The sequence below is a fragment of the Pan troglodytes genome, chromosome 4 (genome assembly GCF_028858775.2).
Source record: "Pan troglodytes isolate AG18354 chromosome 4, NHGRI_mPanTro3-v2.0_pri, whole genome shotgun sequence".
NCBI lineage: Eukaryota > Metazoa > Chordata > Mammalia > Primates > Hominidae > Pan > Pan troglodytes.
The window spans coordinates 58,481,650-58,500,235 of NC_072402.2; the positions used below are offsets into that span (position 1 = coordinate 58,481,650).

General features: G+C 43.8%; 1 protein-coding gene across 2 annotated transcripts in view; it reads left to right on the forward strand.

Annotated features, from left to right (window-relative positions):
* The window catches only part of ANKRD55 (ankyrin repeat domain 55), a 134,173-nt gene that overhangs the window by 67,169 nt on the left and 48,418 nt on the right, over positions 1-18,586 (forward strand). The window contains exons 1-2 of one of the 2 annotated variants that reach the window (XM_016953296.3): positions 2,678-2,809; positions 7,042-7,102. In XM_016953296.3, coding sequence (XP_016808785.3) covers positions 2,736-2,809; positions 7,042-7,102 — 135 coding nt within the window. In that variant the 5' untranslated portion in view covers positions 2,678-2,735. Of the gene's footprint in view, positions 1-2,677; positions 2,810-7,041; positions 7,103-18,586 lie in introns of those variants that run through there. The other variant, XM_016953294.3, reaches the window with a different exon arrangement.

The following is an 18,586-nucleotide window of genomic DNA, read 5'->3' on the forward strand; positions in this document are numbered from 1 at the left end:
CCCTTGGTCTCCGTTGAGAAGCCTTATAAGAAACAGTCTTACAAAACTTACTGGCTCATCATTCATTAGCACCTCCGAAAAATTCTATAGGAGAAACCACAAGAAATATTTCTACTGAAGAAGGAATTGCTATACTGCTCCTGATAAATCTTTTTTTTTATTTTTACTATACAGACACTGTGACTTTAGAGCATGTTTCTTTCTTTATATATTTAGAAAATTCAAAACTCAATTTGTGTCCCACCTCTGGCATACATGTAGGACTATAGATCATGTCTTTTTTTTTCCTGCCCTTGTTTTCTCTTTGTCTTGTTTCTTCACTCGTTATCTTATTTCACCATATTTATCTGAAAACAATCTAAAATCCCTGAAGGGGCCAGGCATTGTGGCTCACACCTGTAATCATAGTGCTTTGGGAGACAGAGGCAGGAGGATAACTTGAGGCCAGGAGTTCAAGACCAGCTTAGGCAACATAATGAGACCTCATTTCTAAAAATGATTTTTTTTAAAAAGTAGCCAGGCATAGTGGTGTGCTCCTGTAGTCCTACCTATTCAGGAGGCTGAGACTGGAAGATTGCTTGAGCCCAGGAGTTCGAGGCTGCGGTGAGCTATGATCGTGCCACTGTAATCCAACCTGGGCGACAGCACAAGACCCGAAGGAAGGAAGGAAGGAAGGAAGGAAGGAAGGAAGGAAGGAAGGAAGGAAGGAAAGAAAGAAAGAAAGAGAGAGAGAGAGAGAGAGAGAGAGAAGGAAGGAAGGAAGGAAGGAAGGAAGGAAAGGAAGGAAGGAAGGAAGGAAGGAAGGAAGGAAGGAAGGAAAGAAAGAAAGAAAGAAAGAAAGAAAGAAAGAAAGAAAGAAAGAAAGAAAGAGAAAAGAAAGATCCCTGAAGGGTGGCCAGGAGTGCCAGCTCATGAGTATGAGTCAGACTGACTGAGTTTAAATCTGGCTCCAGCTCTTATTCTCTTGGGCAAGTTAACATGTCAAGGCTCAGCTTCCCCTTGAAATAAGTACTATTTTTTTTTTTTTTTTTTTGAGACAGAGTTTCACTCTTGTTGCCCAGGCTGGAGCGTAAAGGCGTAATCTTGGCTTACCACAAACTACGCCTCCTGGGTTCAAGCAATTCTCCTGTCTCAGCCTCCCGAGTAGCTGGGATTACAGACACGCACCACCATGCCCGGAAAATTTTGTATTTTTAGTAGAGACGGGGTTTCTCCATGTTGGTCAGGCGGGTCTCGAACTCCCAACCTCAGGTGATCCGCCCACCTCAGCCTCCCAAAGTGCTGGGATTACAAGAGTGAGCCACCACACCTGGCGAAGTAAGTACTATTAAATATATTATTCCTGCTTACTTCACAGGGAAGTAGGCAGAAGTAAAGGAGAAAATGTGTGGAAACGCTGAACTCAGCACCTAGAACATTGTCTGTGTTCAGAAAGTGAACATGGTGATGATGATGGCGTGATGATATGATAATGTTGATGGTCATCAATGATGATGATGATGGAAGATAGAAAGAAACACCATAAACATTATAAGAAGCTAAGGAATGAAACACTACCACTGCCACCCCACTGGTGCTCATCCTGGCCTTCTTCACCTCAGCACACTCAGGTCCACAAAAATGTGTGCACAGACACAGGCCCATGTAAATGTAGTCCTACATCCTACTGCCGGGCACACAGGTTTACTGCAATGGTTGTTGGGGTGTGTTTTATGTGTGGATCTATGCACACCTTTGTAAACTGGCATATGTCTGCATTTTCCCCTGATCATAAACAGTATGTACAGGCCACATGGTACCCTTGTGCTCAGGTTTTTATACTGATTTAAAATCTGCTAACACTTAGATTTCCAAACAGCAAGCTCCTTCTATTTGGTGCTCACTGGAGGTTATTCAGAGAGAAGCCTCAAACCGAAGCTGCTTATAAACAAGCTAAGGGACACTTCAATTAGTCCTTTGCCTCCAGAGGGATTTTAGTGCTCGGATGGAAACAACTCCTGAACAAACCAAACAGTATGAATCTGCATCCTTAACTAAACACCCGCTCAGTGGGGATGGAGGCTGATGCAGGGATAAGTGATTTATAATCATGAACATGAAGGCACATTGGGTTTACAAAAGCAAAGATGCACAGGTTTCGTCTCATGATTCCCCTTCCTACTTTGAACCCTCTGCTTCTCAGCAGGTCCAAGTTTTCTCCCTTTCAGCTCCCCACGTCTTTTCTTGCTTCCTTGGCTGGGACATTCAGAGGGCGCTGGTGTGAAAGAGGGGGCATGATCATTAAAACAAAGCTCCAAAGAGAACAGAGTTGTGTTTGTACAACGCTGCACATGCTAGTGTTGGAAGGCAAGCAGCAATTTTCTCTGAAAGCAGCCACGGGGCTCTCTGAAGGTCTTTTTCATGGTCTCCATGGCTACTGGCAGACTTTTTTTTCCTCCCTGTCAGAGTGCCAGCCACTCTGCCTCTTTTCATCACTCTTGACTGCAGCCCAAGGGAGGAAGAAAATCATTTCCTTGGGGTCCTGTTCTCTAGTTACCAGGTGGTGTGTTCTGACCTGCAGTGTTTGTCTCACTGCAGCACACTCTAATACAGGCAGCTGCAGGGACAGGAAGGGGAGACGGCTGGTTGCGGGACCATTTTTTCCCACCTGTCACTGCGCTGGCCAGCTCCAGGGCTGGGAACATTCAGAGGGGCCAGCGAAACAGGAAAGCTCATAGGGATGAGTTGTCCCCAGGATGCTTCCAGCTGATCCTTCTCTGAGACCCACCATTCACCTAATGATAATCAGTGGAGACCCAGAAAATAGAAGGTAGGAGCTATTAAAAAATTAATCATTTTATAGAATTTTTTGTTTGTTTTTTGTTTGTTTTGAGACAGAGTCTCAAGCTCTGTTGCCCAGGCTAGAGTGCAGTGGCATAATCTCGGCTCACTGCAACCTCCACCTCCCAGATTGAAGCAATTCTCCGACCTCAGCCTCCCTAGTAGCTGGAATTACAGGTGCCCACCATCATGCCTGGCTAATTTTTCTATTTCTATTACAGACGGGGTTTCACCATGTTAGCCAGGCTGGTCTCAAACTCTTGACCTCAGGTGATCTGCCCACCTTGGTCTCCCAAAGTGCTGGGATTACAGGCAGGCGTGAGCCAGCGCACCTGGCCATATAAAACTTTATTATGGCATGTAAGGGCTATTCCAAGTGCTTTGTGTGCATGGAGTCAAAGTCATGACAGATCTTGAGGAAGTAGGTATTATTCTCTGCATTTTATGGATAAGAAAATGTAGGCACTGGGAGCTCGCCCAAGGTCACTGGCTGGTTGGTATGGAGCAGGGATTCTAACAGTGGCAGTCTGGCCCCAGCATCAGTGCTCTTATGACTCAACACACCACCTGTCTGGGACTGCTCTTGCTGGGATCCAAGCCTGCTGTCCTGGCACCTGAGATGAGATGGGTCTTACATCACTTACTCAGAGATCCGAGGACAGGAGGGAGTCTGAACTTGGCTGATAGGGGTGTAGAATGACTCCTGGGCCACGGTAACACAAAATGAGAGCTCGGGGGAAGCACAACAGAGGGCTGCAAATCATCTAGGAACTGAGATAGATGCTGGACAAGTATCTCGCAGGTCACCTCCGTACCACAGAACAGCAAGGAAGTCCCGGGCTGGCAATGAGACACCTGGTTTCTGGTTCAGGCTGTATCACTGAGCCACTGTATGGTGGTCTTGGCAAGCCAGGAAGGGCCTCAGGTTCTTTGTTCTCACAACATATGAGAGACAGCCAGAGCCAGAGTGAGGGCAAGAATGCAGGAGAGGGCCTTGATCTGTCTATTTGTGTCCAGCTTTGACGATCAATGGATCTCAGAGACTTCACAGTCAAATGGAGTTGGGCCACATAGATCATCACATATCAGTCACAGCCATGACAGAGAAGACATGGGAATTAAAGGGTGGCAACTGGAGAAAGTCTAGGGAAAGACTATTTAAACTTGGCCAACAAGGTTGGATAGGGTGATTCACGCCTGTAATCCCAGCACTTCGGGCGACTGAGGATCGTTTGAGTTCAGGAGTCCAAGACCAGCCTGGGCAACATAGTGAAACCCCATCTCTACTAAAAACACTAAAAAATTAGTTGGGCGTGATGATGCACACCTGTAGTGCAAACTACTCTGAAGGCTGAGGCAGGAGGATGAATCGCTTCAGCCCAGGAAGTCCAGGTTGCAGTGAACTGTGATTGTGCCACTGCACTCCAGCCTGGGTGACAGAGTGAGAGCTTGTCTCAAAAAAAAAAAAAATTGACCAAAAATTGACCAACAAGAGATGATGGTTGATGTTCTAACCCCCTACCCCACCCCCACTTTCCCCAAAAGAGCAGGAAAATGTTATCACTTTCTAGACCTAAAGGGGCAAGGAAGGGGCTGTTACTGGAAACTTCTGAGAGCTGCAGTGGTAGCTTAGCTGTAGGAGAGGGGCCACCTGGCAAGAACTGAGGCCTTTGGTAGAGAAATACAATTATTGCCAGAAAGGGAGCTGGCTTCTCTCCCTCCTCCTGCCAGTTCCCCCATCGGCAAAACCTGATAGGAAGCCAAGGGCAAGGGAGCCTGGTTGATGCCGTCCCTAGAAGTCAGCCTCAGAGCAGGGCAGTATAAAGAAGAGAATGGCTTTGAAAGCCAAATAGAGAACTATCTAGGCACACGGTTCATCCCACAACCTTGGGAGGCCACCCAGGATGTGACAAGAGGTCCTGCTCTCCCTACCCCCATTCTAATCTGGTTAGAGCCCCAGAAGATCCTGTCTGGCTACAGATAATCTCTGTCTGCTCAGGAGTAACCGAGGATAACCACACTGGACCACAGCTGACCTCCTGCCTTGCCCTCCCCTCCTCCCCCAGTCCCTCAGACCAAATGGGCCCTAGAGAGTAAACAATGGCCAATAATGAGCCAGAGAAGACAGAAAGGAAAGAGAGAAAGGAGAAGCACAGTCACCAGTTAAGCCCTTCCCCCACTCACAAAGCAGCCACAGGGAAATATATCCAGTGGTGAAATAATTGCAAAGATAAAAATTGTGTGACCCAAAATGCAATTATTTTTATATGTCTTCCTACCAAAGGCTACATCTAGAATTCAGAGAGCATAAAAGAGATGTACTGTATGCAGTCATAGCCATTGTCCCTTTAGTGTATGTGACCCAGGGTCTTTCTGCCTGTTGGATCACTCAATCCTTTACACCACTGCGTTACTACCCCTCTGATATACATGAAGATACAGAAACTCAGATCGTGCAGTAGTGAGGTCAGAATTAAACCTCAGCATTATCCTGGCTCCCCAAAAGACTATGATAAAACAAGATTGAAACCACAGGCTTCCTGGTTATTTCACCTCCACCGCAAATAACCAGAAGTCCATCTCTATTTAAGCTCTCTGTGTATTACATTTACTGCTAAGGCAATATGATTAGTGGATCTTTCTTTTCTTCTATCGTAAGTAACAATTTAATACTTAGGGCTTTAGATGTCTTCCAATCTGAGAGACAATAAAGATTTCATTGGAGAAGAGACTAAACAATTTCATTCTACAAATAATTCTTCCAAAAGCAGTTTCTGAATTTCCTCCATTGACTGCCCATACACTATTCTTTATCATCTTGATGAGTATCCATTGATTAATTCATTCAGCACCTTTCTCAATTGTTTCCAAGCCTGGCTGTTTACCATAATTTCCTGAATAGCTTTTTTTAGCCAGTAGAAGCTGGGCTTCTCCAGACCTACTGAGTTAGAAACCCTGAGTACAGAGTCCAGGTATTTGTGGTTTAAAAAAAAACAAAATTCTCTCCAAGCAATTCTGAGATGGAGCCAGGGTCCAAACTTCTGGGGTTAAGCGCTCTAGAAATAACAGCATGTTCCAGGCATGCTCTATATGTTGTATGCATATGAACTCATTTAATCCTCACACTGAGCTGTGTGATAGGTAGTTTTTATCACTCCTATCTCACAGATGAGGAAGTTTAGGCAGGAAGAAGGTAAGTAACTTGCCTGAGGTCACAGAGCTCATCAGTGGCAGGGCTGGGATGTAAACCCAAGCCATCTGGCTGCAGAGCCCGGGCCCCTCTCCACTATGCTCGGCTGCCCCCCTCTCCCAGATGGAGCGTTGACTTCAGTCAACTGAGCAGGAGATCCAAGTCAGGTAAGAGCCTGAATCTGAGAATCACTGATAGCTGTTTTACACTGATTACTGTCATCTTGTGCTTAGGCATGTGTGTATTTTACAAAGAATGAGCAAACTTGCAAATACTGACAACCTCCTGGTATAATCTATGCATTAAAAAGGCATGACATATGCAGCTAGGAGTGAAGCAGGTCGAAAGCACTCTGTAAGTTTCTATAAAGTGAATAAAGAATAAGTGGCCGGGCATGGTGGCTCACACTTGTAATCCCAGCACTTTGGGAGGCTTAGGTGGGCGGACCACGAGGTCAGGAGATCCAGACCATCCTGGCTAACACGGTGAAACCCCGTCTCTACTAAAAAATAGAAAAAATTAGCAGGGCGTGGTGCGGGGCGCCTGTAGTCCCAGCTACTCGGGAGGCTGAGGCAGGAGGATGGTGCTAATCCGGGAGGCGGAGCTTGCAGTGAGCCAAGTTCGTGCCACTGCACTCGAGCCTGGGCAACAGAGCGAGACTCCATCTCAAAGAAAAAAATAATAATAATAATTGCAACATGATTTTGGATCTTAAAGGGCATGGCTAGGAGACAGAGGCTTGGTGAACACAATGAGCCTAAAGTTTCTCCATCCCCTTGTGCCCCTCGGGAGTGCTGAGATGGAGAGAGGGTGGGAGAGGCAGACAGTAGCCCTCCACACAGGTGTCTTCTAACCTATCACACTCTTGCTTCTTTTCTGTGGATCTTTTTCCCAGAGAAACGGAAAGGGCCCTCATCTTCATTTGGAGTCTTTCAACTGACGGTTTTTCTAAGGTCATGTTTCTATACTGATTCCAAGCGCACCGTGACTGCCTGTTATTTTGAGCCATTTCTCCTATTTTTTCCTTACAGGCTCCTCACGGTCCTGTTGCAACAGTCGAACATCAGCGAGATTAATCACCAGGACAATGAGGTGAGCCACACTCTCAAGCAACAAGTGGTCATTTTGCATGTGAGGGTGAAAGGAAGGGCGTTTCTGAACCATTGTGCTTCCTCTTAAAAGCTACGGGGAGACATGAAGCATGGTTTTGTGTTCCTACCCTGAAAGGGAGACCTGTTTTCACTATTAATCCTCAGCAGAAACTTATCCCCACCACGGGTGTGTGTAGCTTCTGATAGGGAAGGACTTTATTGCATTAAGTACTTCAGCATTTACCATACGACTGAAATTTTGTAACTTCCCTCTGGACATTGAGAAATAAATATTGCTCTCTCCTGTCTTCTCAAGTCCCAGAAACTTAGTAGCAAGCGGTGGCTCAAGACGTGCTCTCTTTTTTTTTTTTTTTAAGATGGAGTTTCGCTCTTGTTGCCCAGGCTGGAGTGCAGTGGCACCGTCTTGGCTCACCTCAACCCCCGCCTCCCAGATTCAAGTGATTCTCCTGCCTCAACCTCCCCAGTAGCTGGGATTACAAGCAGGCGCCACCACACCCGGCTAATTTTGTACTTTTAGTAGAGATGGGGTTTCTCCGTGTTGGTCAAGCTGGTCTCAAACTCGCGACCTCAGGTGATCCGCCTGCCTCGGCCTCCCAAAGTGCTGGGATTACAGGCATGAGCCACTGCACTCAGCCGAAGACATGCTCTCTCTTGTAAGATGGCAGAGAGGTGGGTGTAGTGGCGCGTGCCAGTGGTCACAGCTACTCAGGAGGCTGAGGTGGGAGGATCACTTGAGCCCAGAAGTTTGAGAGTCCAGCCTGGCAACAAAGTGAGACCCCCCTCTCTGAAGAAAAAAAAGAAAGAAAAAGGAAAACAATGACAAGACTGGACACTGGCTCGTGCCTGTAATCCCAGTGCTCTGGGAGGCCAAGGTGGGAGGCTCACTTGAACCCAGGAGTTTGAGACCAGCCTGGGCAGCAGAGCGAGACTCCATTTCTACAAAAAGTTTAAAAAGTAGCTGGGTGTGGTGGCACATGCCTATAGTCCCAGCTACTCTGGAGGCTGAGGCAGGAGGATCACTTGAGCCCAGAAGTTCAAGGTTACGGTGAGATATGATCACATCACTGCACCCTAGCCTGGGTGACTCTGTGACAGATGTCACTCTGACATCTCCCCTCCAAAAAGAAAAGAAAAAGATGACAGACAGATAATATTAATAATTCCGGGTTACCTGCTCCAGACATCACATTATTAATCCCAGTGATCGTAACTGCTGTTTAATTCATGTTGCAAGTAGAAGGCTTCCAAAAAGGTCGTTCAACACTCTTCAACAAAGTTCTTGAGGGAAGGTGGCTCAGACACTAAGCCGAGCTGTCCAAGAGTAGCTTAGAGTCTTGTTAGATCTGCTTAACTCTTTTAAAATGCAGTACTAATCTTCCTTAGCCAGGCTGATTTCCTTAACAAGGTTCTTAAAATCAATTTAAATACCTGGTTTTCAATGGAATTTTAAAGTAAATATGTGCTTGGTTTGGTTGCATTTCACTAAGAAAGTCTGATAACATTAAAAATGTACATACACAAAGATGCCGATTACATTATTTTCAAGGAAGCTAGGTGACCATAGGCAAGGGGGCGGGGGTAAGCCTCCTAATCACTTTCTTCTGGGGTAGATGCCCCCGCATCTGTCTTTTTTTTTTTAAATAGACAGATTCTTACTCTGTCGCCCAGGCTGGAGTACAGTGGTGCAATCTCAGCTCACTACAGCCTCCGCCTCCCAGATTCAAGAAATTCTCCTACCTCAGCCTCCCAAGTAGCTGGGACTACAGGTGTGCACCACTATGCTCGGCTAATTTTTGTATTTTTAGTAGAGACGGGGTTTCACCATGTTGAGCAGGCTGGTCTCAAACTTGTGAGTGAAGGGGTGGCTTGCCCCTCCATACCTGTGAACGTTTCTCGTCAGGTGGAACGAGAGACTTGAGAAAAGAAAGAGACACAGAGACAAAGTGTAGAAGAAGAAAAGTGGGGCCACGGGACTGGCGCTCAGCATAAGGAGGACTCGCGCCGGCTCCGGTCTCTGAGTTCCCTCAGTATTTATTGATCATTATCTCTACCATCTCAGAGAGGGGGATGTGGCAGGACAATAGGGTAATAGTGGGGAGAGGGTCAGCAGGAAAACATGTGAACAAATGTCTCTGTATCATAAACAAGGTTAAGAAAAAAGTGCTGTGCTTTTGATGTGCACATACATAAACATCTCAATGCCTTAAAGAGCAGTATTGCCGCCAGCGTGTCTCATCTCCAGCCCTAAGGCGGTTTTCTCCTATCTCAGTAGATGGAATATACAACTGGGTTTTACACCAAGACATTCCATTGCCCAGGGAGGAGCAGGAGACAGATGCCTTCCTCTTATCTCAACTGCAAAGAGGCCTTCCTGTTTTACTAATCCTCCTCAGCACAGACCCTTTACATGTGTCGGGCTGGTGGACGGTCAGGTCTTTCTCTTGCCATGAGGCCATATTTCAGACTATCACATGGGGAGAAACCTTGGACAATTCCTGGCTTTCCTAGGCAGAGGTCCCTGTGGCCTTCCACAGTGTTTTGTGTCCCTGGGTACTTGAGATTAGGGAGTGGTGATGACTTTTAACAAGCATGCTGCCTTCAAGCATTTGTTTAACAAAGCACATCCTGCATAGCCCTAAATCCATTAAACCTTGAGTCGACACAGCACATGTTTCTGCGAGCACAGGGATGGGGGTAGGGTTACAGATTAACAGCATCTCAAGGCAGAAGAATTTTTCTTAGTACAGAACAAAATGGAGTCTCTTATGTTTACTTCTTTCTACATAGACACAGTAACAGTCTGATTTCTCTTTCTTTTCCCCACAGTGAGTTCAGGTGATCTGCCACCCTGGCCTCCCAAAGTGCTGAGATTACAGGTGTGAACCACTGCGCCCGGTCCACCCATCTGTCTTGAGCCTTCTGATTAAAGGCCTCCCTCTGACTGGCATTAATGACCACATCAGAAAGCCCCTGCTGCTTTCACTCCCCATATCTTCAGTGGTTTAAAGCAAAACCTCAGAGGAAAGAGGGTTGCACTGTTAGAAACTTCTGCTTTAAAGATGAGAACCAGAGATGAGGTAGCACACTCTGGTCACTCTGCCCATGGTGTGGAAGCAGGGAGCTGGAGTGGCGGAGTCCATGTCAGCAGATTGTGAACCTCTAGATTTCAGGGCAAGTTGCCAACTACTTCCTCCACCTCCAACCTCTGGGGTAATCCCTAAACTGGGTCTTATTTAGAAAGATGACAAATTTGCTCATTTATACCCTAAAGCTAAATTCCACTTATAGACCTACAACTCCAGCACCCCTCAGTAGAACTAGCAACCCCCCAGCAAAGACATAGTTCCCTATTTTTCTCCACCCCAGGAGGCACCTGGCGGTGCAGACAATGAAAGCAGACATGGATCTTTCTAAGAGTGGTAATTTTAACACCTTACATAGAATATGTGGTAAATATTGGAAAAGTCCCTGGTTCTTCCTCATGCAAAGGGACTTCTGCAAAAAGATTCCTCCTGCTATTACACCAGCATATGGACCCGTTGGGTTTTAAGCCCAGAAAGCAGACCCAGCAGAGCAAGGGCCTCAACAAGGCACTTCCTACCCATGGTCACAGCTTCCTCTTTGGTCCATTCACAGCCTGCTGTCTGGAATCCATCTGAAACCAACTGCTAATGCTTGCCTGTGTTTTTCATACACATGGACTCCGCCACTCTGGCTGCCTGCTTCCACACCAGGGGCAGAGTGACCAGAGTGTGCTACCTCATCTCTGGTTCTCATTTTTAAAGCAGAAGTTTCTAACAGTGCAACCCTCTTTCCCCTGAGGTTTTGCTTTAAATCACTGAAGATTTAAAACAAAACATAGGGATATATATGTGTATGTATATATTATGTATCCATGTATGTATGTGTATGTGTATATATACGTATCTGTATATAGATATATACATGGTTTGGGTTGTTTTTTTTTTTTTTTTTGAGGCAGGGTCTCATTCTGTGGCCCAGGCTAGAGTGCAGTGGTATGGTGCGATGTCAGCGCACTGTAACCTCCGCATCCTGGGCTCAGGTGATCCTCTCACCTAGCCTCCTGAGTAGCTAGGACTACAGGCAGACACCACCATGCCAGGCTAATTTTTCCATTTTTAGTAGAGATGGCACTCATATAACTCTGAGGCACTCATAATTTTGTTTTTGACTGAGCTCCTGTACTAGGTCAACAGACCAGGCCAAATATCAAAATGGAGTCCCTCATACTTAAATTCCAAGTTACCAAACTGAAACCGAGTTGTTATCTGACCTTCTGAGAAATCAGGAGAGAGATAACACCCAAATTTCCCAAACAGGCTAGTTTTACTTAGCATAATAATGAAATTTCCTCTGCTTTTAATCCTGACAACAAAAAGTAACCTAAAGTAACCTGATGTTAAGCAATCAGTTTTTTCTCTGTTGTTCTGTTTCCCTGTTCTCATCTTTCATCTTTCAAGGAAAGTAACTTTGAAATAACCAATCTGCTTTTTGTTCTTTGCTTCTGCTTTTTTCAGTCCTTCTCTGTCTACAAAACCAACCTCCTCTGCTGGGCTCGTTGGAAAACTTTTTTTTTTTTTTTAAGACAGTCTCACTCTGTCACTCAGACTGGAGTGCAGTGACACGATCACAGCCCACTGCAGCCTACTGCCTCAGCCTCCAGAGTAGATGGGACCACAGAAACCCTGCACCACAGGCATGCACAACCATACCCAGCTCATTTTTTGTTTTTGGTAGAGACAGGGGTCTTCCTGTGTTGCCCAGACTGGTCTAGAACTCCTGGATTCAAGTGATCCTCCCGCCTCAGCCTCCCAAAGTGCTGGGATTATAGGCGTGCACCACCATGCCTGGCCAGAACATTTTGGAATGAAGCCCAGTTCTAGAATTGCAAATGAAGCCAATTAAGATCTTTGAGGCCCAGCTCCACGGCTCACGCCTGTAATCCCAGCACTTTGGGAGACTGAGGTGGGTGAATCACCTGAGGCCAGGAGTTCAAGACCAGCCTGGCCAACATGGCCAAACCCCGTCTCTACTAAAAATATGAAAATTAGCCAGGTGTAGTGGCTCATGCCTGTAGCCCCAGTTACTCCAGAGGCTGAGGCAGGCGGTGGAATTGCTTGAACTTGGGAGATGGAGGTTGCAGTGATCTGAGATGGCGTGACTGCACTCCAGCCTAGGCAACAGAGCAAGACTCTGTCTCAAAAAAAAAAAAAAAAAAAAAACTTTAAAACTAAATCTTCTGCTGTAATTCAGTTTTTGCCAATTATTTATTTTATTTAGTTATTGGTCATTGCTAGTGAGAGCCAATCACGATAAATTTATAACAGCAAAAGCTCTTGCCATTGAGAAATAAATACAATTCTGAAATGGAAAGAACACAGCCCAGGCTTTCTTTTTCATTCATTACTTTGGTGGAGTTCCTGTATTTGGCTGCTCAATGTTTTGAACAAGTAATCTTCTCTCGTCTGTCTTTTTTCAACAAGCTCCAAGCATGATGTAGCCTCCATTGTATGAGGGGTAGTGGGGAGTAACAGTTAAATTCATTGTTTAAAAAAAGGTACCACTCTATGTGTTCTGCAACTTTTTTTGTTTTGTTTTGTTTTTTTTGTTTTTTTTTTTTTGAGACAGAGTCTTACTCTGTTGCCCAGGCTGGAGTGCAGTGGTGCGATCTTGGCTCACTGTAAGCTCCACCTCCTGGGTTCTGCCTCAGCCTCCGAAGTAGCTGGGACTACAGGCACCCGTCACCACGCCCAGCTAATTTTTTTTGTATTTTTAGTAGAGACGGGGTTTCACTGTGTTAGCCAGGGTGGTCTCAATCTTCTGACCTCGTGACCCACCCGCCTCAGCCTCCCAAAGTGCTGGGATTACAGGTGTGAGCCACCACACCCGGCCTAACTTAGTTTTTTCAACTCAAGCATTTGTCTTAGAATTTTTGATACATATAGATCTGGCTCATTCCTTTTTTGTTGTTGTTGTTTTGTTTTTTTCGAGACGGAGTCTTGCCCTGTCCAGGCCAGAGTACAATGGTGCGATCTTGGCTCACTGCAACCTCCACCTCCCGGGTTCACACCGTTCTCCTGCCTCAGCCTCCCAAGTAGCTGGGATTACAGGCACCCACCACCACGCCCAGCTAATTTTTGTATATTAGTAGAGACAGGGTTTCACCATGTTGGCCAGGCTGGTCTCGAACTCCTGACCTCGTGATCCACCTGCCTCGGCCTCCCAAAGTGCTGGGATTACAGGCGTGAGCCACGACACCCAGCCTGTGGCTCATTCCTTTTAATGGCTTCATGATGTTACATAATATCAAAATACCTCCATTTATTTTGCCATTCCCCTATGAATGGATATTTAGATTGTCTCAATTTTTCACCATCATAAACACCAGTCTAAAGAGTGTTTCTTGTACAAGCCTCTTTGCATACTCTGTGCAAACATTTCTCTTAAAAGAATAATTGCTGGGTAGTAGAGAGTGTATGTTTTTATTTTTAATACACACTGCCTAATTATTCCCCCAAAATAGCTGCGTGTCGTTGTTGTTGTTGTTGTTGTTGTTGTTTTTAGTGGAAGTACTGGTTTTTTCCCAGTTGTTGCTGGATTTTCTTGTTATTTGCATTTTCCCTGATTAATGAGATGAACATCATTTCATAGACATAATGGTCTTTATTATATCTTCTTTTGTGACTTGCCTGTTTACATTCTTTGTCCATTGATCCATTGGGTTGTCATTTTCTTATTGATTTATAGGAGTTTAGTTTATATGATGAATATTAATGCTTTGCTGTTGGGTTGTAAATACTTTTTCGTAGGCTGTTGGCTATTTTGAAATAGTTCATAGTACCTTTTCTTATTCAGAAATGTAAAAATCTGATATAATTAAAATGATCATTCTTGTCTGTTTCTGCTTTTTCTTCTGATGTCTTTTTAAAGAAGGCCTTCTCTACCCCAAGAACTGGATTATGTTATGTTAAATTATGTTTTTGTTTGTTACCAGATTTTTTTAAATATATGGTTTCATTTTTGAACTCTTTGTTGTGTTCCAATGATCTGTTTGTTTTTCCTGTTTCATTAACCACACTGCTTAATTATAAACTGACTTATTTAGAAGCTATCCACACTGCGGTTAACACTGAAAAAAGCAAGATAGGTCAGATTGTCCTTTGTGCTTTTGTTCTTCAAAACAGGACCTCAGAAGAATCATTGACATAGAGTGAGGCTTGTCTATTGCAGCTACCGGGAGTTAAATGGAAACTAACCTCTCCTGCTCTCATTTTAGCCTTGACAGGAAGAGTGTTCTATCAAGAGGGGCTCTGAGCTGTTGGCATCTGGGTTAGAACTTTGAATGCATTTAACCAGAGAAGCACTGTTATGCACAGCATTTAGGATATATATATTGTTTAGGATATATTAAATGCACATTCTTATGTAAGCAGATTTTTGTGAGCAGTCTGACAAACAAAACTTCAATTGTAGAACCACTCTGAGAAAATAAATTTAAGTTGCAAAAACAGATGTGACCTTTTGGACATAATTCTTAGCATCACTTCTACTTACCACATTCCTGAGATAGAACCAAAAGCAGAAGAAACAGTCCCTGACTTGAAATTTTTAATTTTACAGTTAGCAAAAGGTAAAATAACAAACAAAAGTTTTTAATGAATCAGAAGTTTTAGCCTAAGACCGAACATCTAAAAAAAAAAAATGGAGTAGGGTCACCACTACTTAGGAGCCCCCACCTCCCTCTCCCACTCTCCTCCAACCCTATAAACTTCTAGAGGCAGACCATGCCTTTTTTATCTTTGTATCCCTAGTTTCTAGTTCAGTAGCTTGCATAAAAGCTTTAGTGAGGCACAAAAATTATATATATATATATACACATACACATATATACATATATGTGTATATACACACATATACATATGTGTGTATGTATATGTATATATACACACGTATATATACATATATATACACACACATATATATAGATAGATTTTTTTTTTCCGAGATGTGGTCTCACTGTGTCACCCAGGCTAGAATGCAGTGGCACGATTTTGGCTCACTGCAACCTCCGCCTCTTGGGTTCAAGTGATTCTCCTGCCTCAGCCTCCTAAGTAGCTGGGATTACAGGTGCCTGCCTCCAGGCCCGGTTAATTTTTGTATTTTTTGTGGAGACGGGGTTTCACCAGGTTAGCCAGGCTGGTCTCGAACTCCTGTCCTCAAGTGATCCACCTGCCTCGGCCTCCCAAAGTGCTGGGATTATAGGCGTGAGCCACCACGCCCAGCCTAGATATATATTATATCTAGATATGTTATATCTAGGGAGAAAGAAAGAATTAAATTCAAGAAAAAGTCATGTTATTTTATTTTATGGCCCTTTCTTCTTTTGTTTTGTTGACTCAGCTATCCAATTTATTTCCCAGACTTGACTCCAGGTGACTGTTATTTCCAAAACCTACTCTCAAAAAACTAAGATTTTCATGGTATTAGAGGTGTTTATGAGATATAAATGAGTAAATAAAATTTTATACCAATTAGAATTTTTTAAAAATGTCCTGTAGACTTTAGAGCAGGAGTCCTTACCCATATTTATGACATGGACACATCTTCATGTGTTTGTGAAACCTATGGATAACTTCTCAGAAACATACCTGAAATTAGGCTGGGTGCAGTGACTCACACCTGTAATCCCAGCCCTTTGGGAGGCCGAGGCAGGAGGATTGCTTGAGCTCAGGAGTTCAGGATCAGCCTGGGCAACATGGCTAAACCTCATCTCTATTTAAACTACTTTTTAAAAGGAAAAAAATATCAAAAAGGAAAAATATCTGAAATTACAGAAAATGAAACACATAAGATTGCGAAAGAAATCAAAATATTAAAATACAGCTATCAAAACATTCTTTTATTTATTTATTTATTGAGACGGAGTCTCGCTTTGTCACCAAGGCTGGAGTGCAGTGGTGCGATCTCAGCTCGCTGCAACCTCCACCTCCAGGGTTCAAGTGATTCTCCTGCCTCAGCCTACCGAGTAGCTGGGATTATAGGCACCCACCGCCACACCTGGCTAATTTTTGTATTTTTTAGTAGAGGCGGGATTTCACCATGTTGGCCAGGCTGGTCTCGAACTCCTGACCTCAAATGATTCATCCACCGTGGCCTCCTAAAGGGCTGGGATTACAGGTGTGAGGCACCACGCCCAGCCTATTTATTAATTTATTGAGACGGAGTCTCACTCTGTGAGGCCGGAGTACAGTGGTGCAATCTCAGTTCACTGCAACCTCTGCCTCCCAGGCTCAAGTGACTCTCCCACCTCAGCCTCCCAAGTAGCTGGGACTACAGGCGCATACCACCATACCCAACTAATTTTTTTTTTTTTTTTTCTGTAGAGGCAGAGTTTCACCATGTTGCCCAGGCTAGAAAACATTTTAAAGACCAAATTTATGATAATAACATATAAGGTTGTTTATTAATGCATTAAATAAGATTTGATGGTAGGACCACAAACTACTACAATTGTTGAAGTAGTGAGACATGTAGTGATCTGCAATCACTAATGTAATAGCACTGTACCTATAATTTATAGAGGTGGCAAAGTCACAGGTACTGTTTATACTACCGTGGGTTGTTGCCTATATTCATAATTGAAAAAGATGTTAAATTTCAATTAGAAGTTAGTGAAAATAGGCCGGGCGCAGTGGCTCACGCCTGTAATCCTAGCACTTTGGGAGGCCAAGGCAGGCGGATCATGAGGTCTAGGAGTTCAAGACCAGCCTGGCCAATATGGTGACGCCCATCTCTACTAAAAATACAAAAATTAAATGGGCGTGGTGGCTCGCACCTGTAGTCCCAGCTACTAGAGAGGCTGAGGCAGGAGAATCTCTTGAACCCAGGAGGTGGAGGTTGCAGTGAGCCAAGATGGTGCCACTCTGCACTCCAGCCTGGGTGACAGAATGAGACTCCGTCTCAAAAAAAAAAAAAGAAGTTAGTGAAAATAAAGATGTAATTATTTCTCTGATGAAACTCACACATCCTTATTTCTATCCATGGATAGAGCTCTTGCTCTAGTGGCAATTTCAAAAAAAAACCTCCCAAAAGTATTTTGAGCAATGAGTAGAATAATTGTATAGCCTCCCAGGGTGATCTCCTTGGAACAGGAAGATTGTTTTATTTTAATTATTCAACAAATATTTGTTCAGTACCTGCCATGTCTCATGTGGGCTTCATCCCTGCTATGATGGAGTTCACAGTTTAGTGCAGAAGAATGTAGATGTTCTTTTTTTGTTGAAAAATAAATCTATCAACAGGCTTCTATTCTGAAGGCTTTGTTTTATAAGTTTGTTCTTGTTAGAATTGGCTCCTAGACTTCCATGGCCCAAGTTCGTTTTATTGTTTTTCTTGTCTGATTTAAATTATGAAAACTCCCATTCTAAAGTCTTTTTTTAAAAATGTCAGACATATTATTCTTATAATTATTACAGGGAGAAAGTGAAAGTTTTTAAAGAGTGTCATTATTAGCAGCCCTTCCTAGTGCCCTAAAATCCAATCTCAGAGTATTCTTGGCCTTCAGTTACAGTCTTTGGCTATCGTGATGCTCACCGTCTATCTACCCAGTTTAGGAAATTCCAAAACAAAGACAATGAATTAATTTACTAAGCTTTCTGATGTATAAGATTGTTTTTCAAATAAAAATGAAAGAAAATGGCTTTCATTACTGTACTTGTAACACCATCTAGTTTTTAAAACTAGATCTACTTTTAAAGTACATATTAATTCCAATTTTTTATCTAAGGGAGACCCTCTATCACTTTTGTTGGGGGTGATCATATATGATTAGAGGATTAAGTATGTTAATTTTTAAATGTCAACCAGAGCCAAGCTGCTGGAAATTCTAGATCCTTCAAAGCATCTGGAATTGTTTACTGACCTCTCAGCCACCAGACACCTGCTATAATTCTTAACCCTCCCCCTCCACCACCCCGCCCCGAACCGCCAACCAAGACGGGGAACAAACCAAGCACCCAGCCACATCAACATTTCTCTCTGTGCGCCTTTCAGTGTTGGCTAGAGACACTCTAAAAGTACAGTTCTGAAACATGAAACCTGCTAAGCACTAAAGCAGATTTCTGGTTGAGAAAACACAAAAGTGGTTTTGAAAAAAAAAAAAAAAGTTCTGAGAAGCTGATAGGACTTGTAAGCCTTTAACTGAAATTGTGGTGGCACAGGTTCAAGGCGCAGAATTACTCAACACAAGACACTGTTCCAAAGCAACCCTACTATGCACCCAACAGTTAGAACATACATTTTGTCTTATCAGCAATCTAAAATCAGATCCCAAGTCAACCAAAACTTAACATTTCCCCTCAAAACATTCTGGAGAGCTTATATTTTTAACTGAATATGTGTTCCTCCTCACTCTTTGAGCCAATCAATACTTCTTGATTTTCAG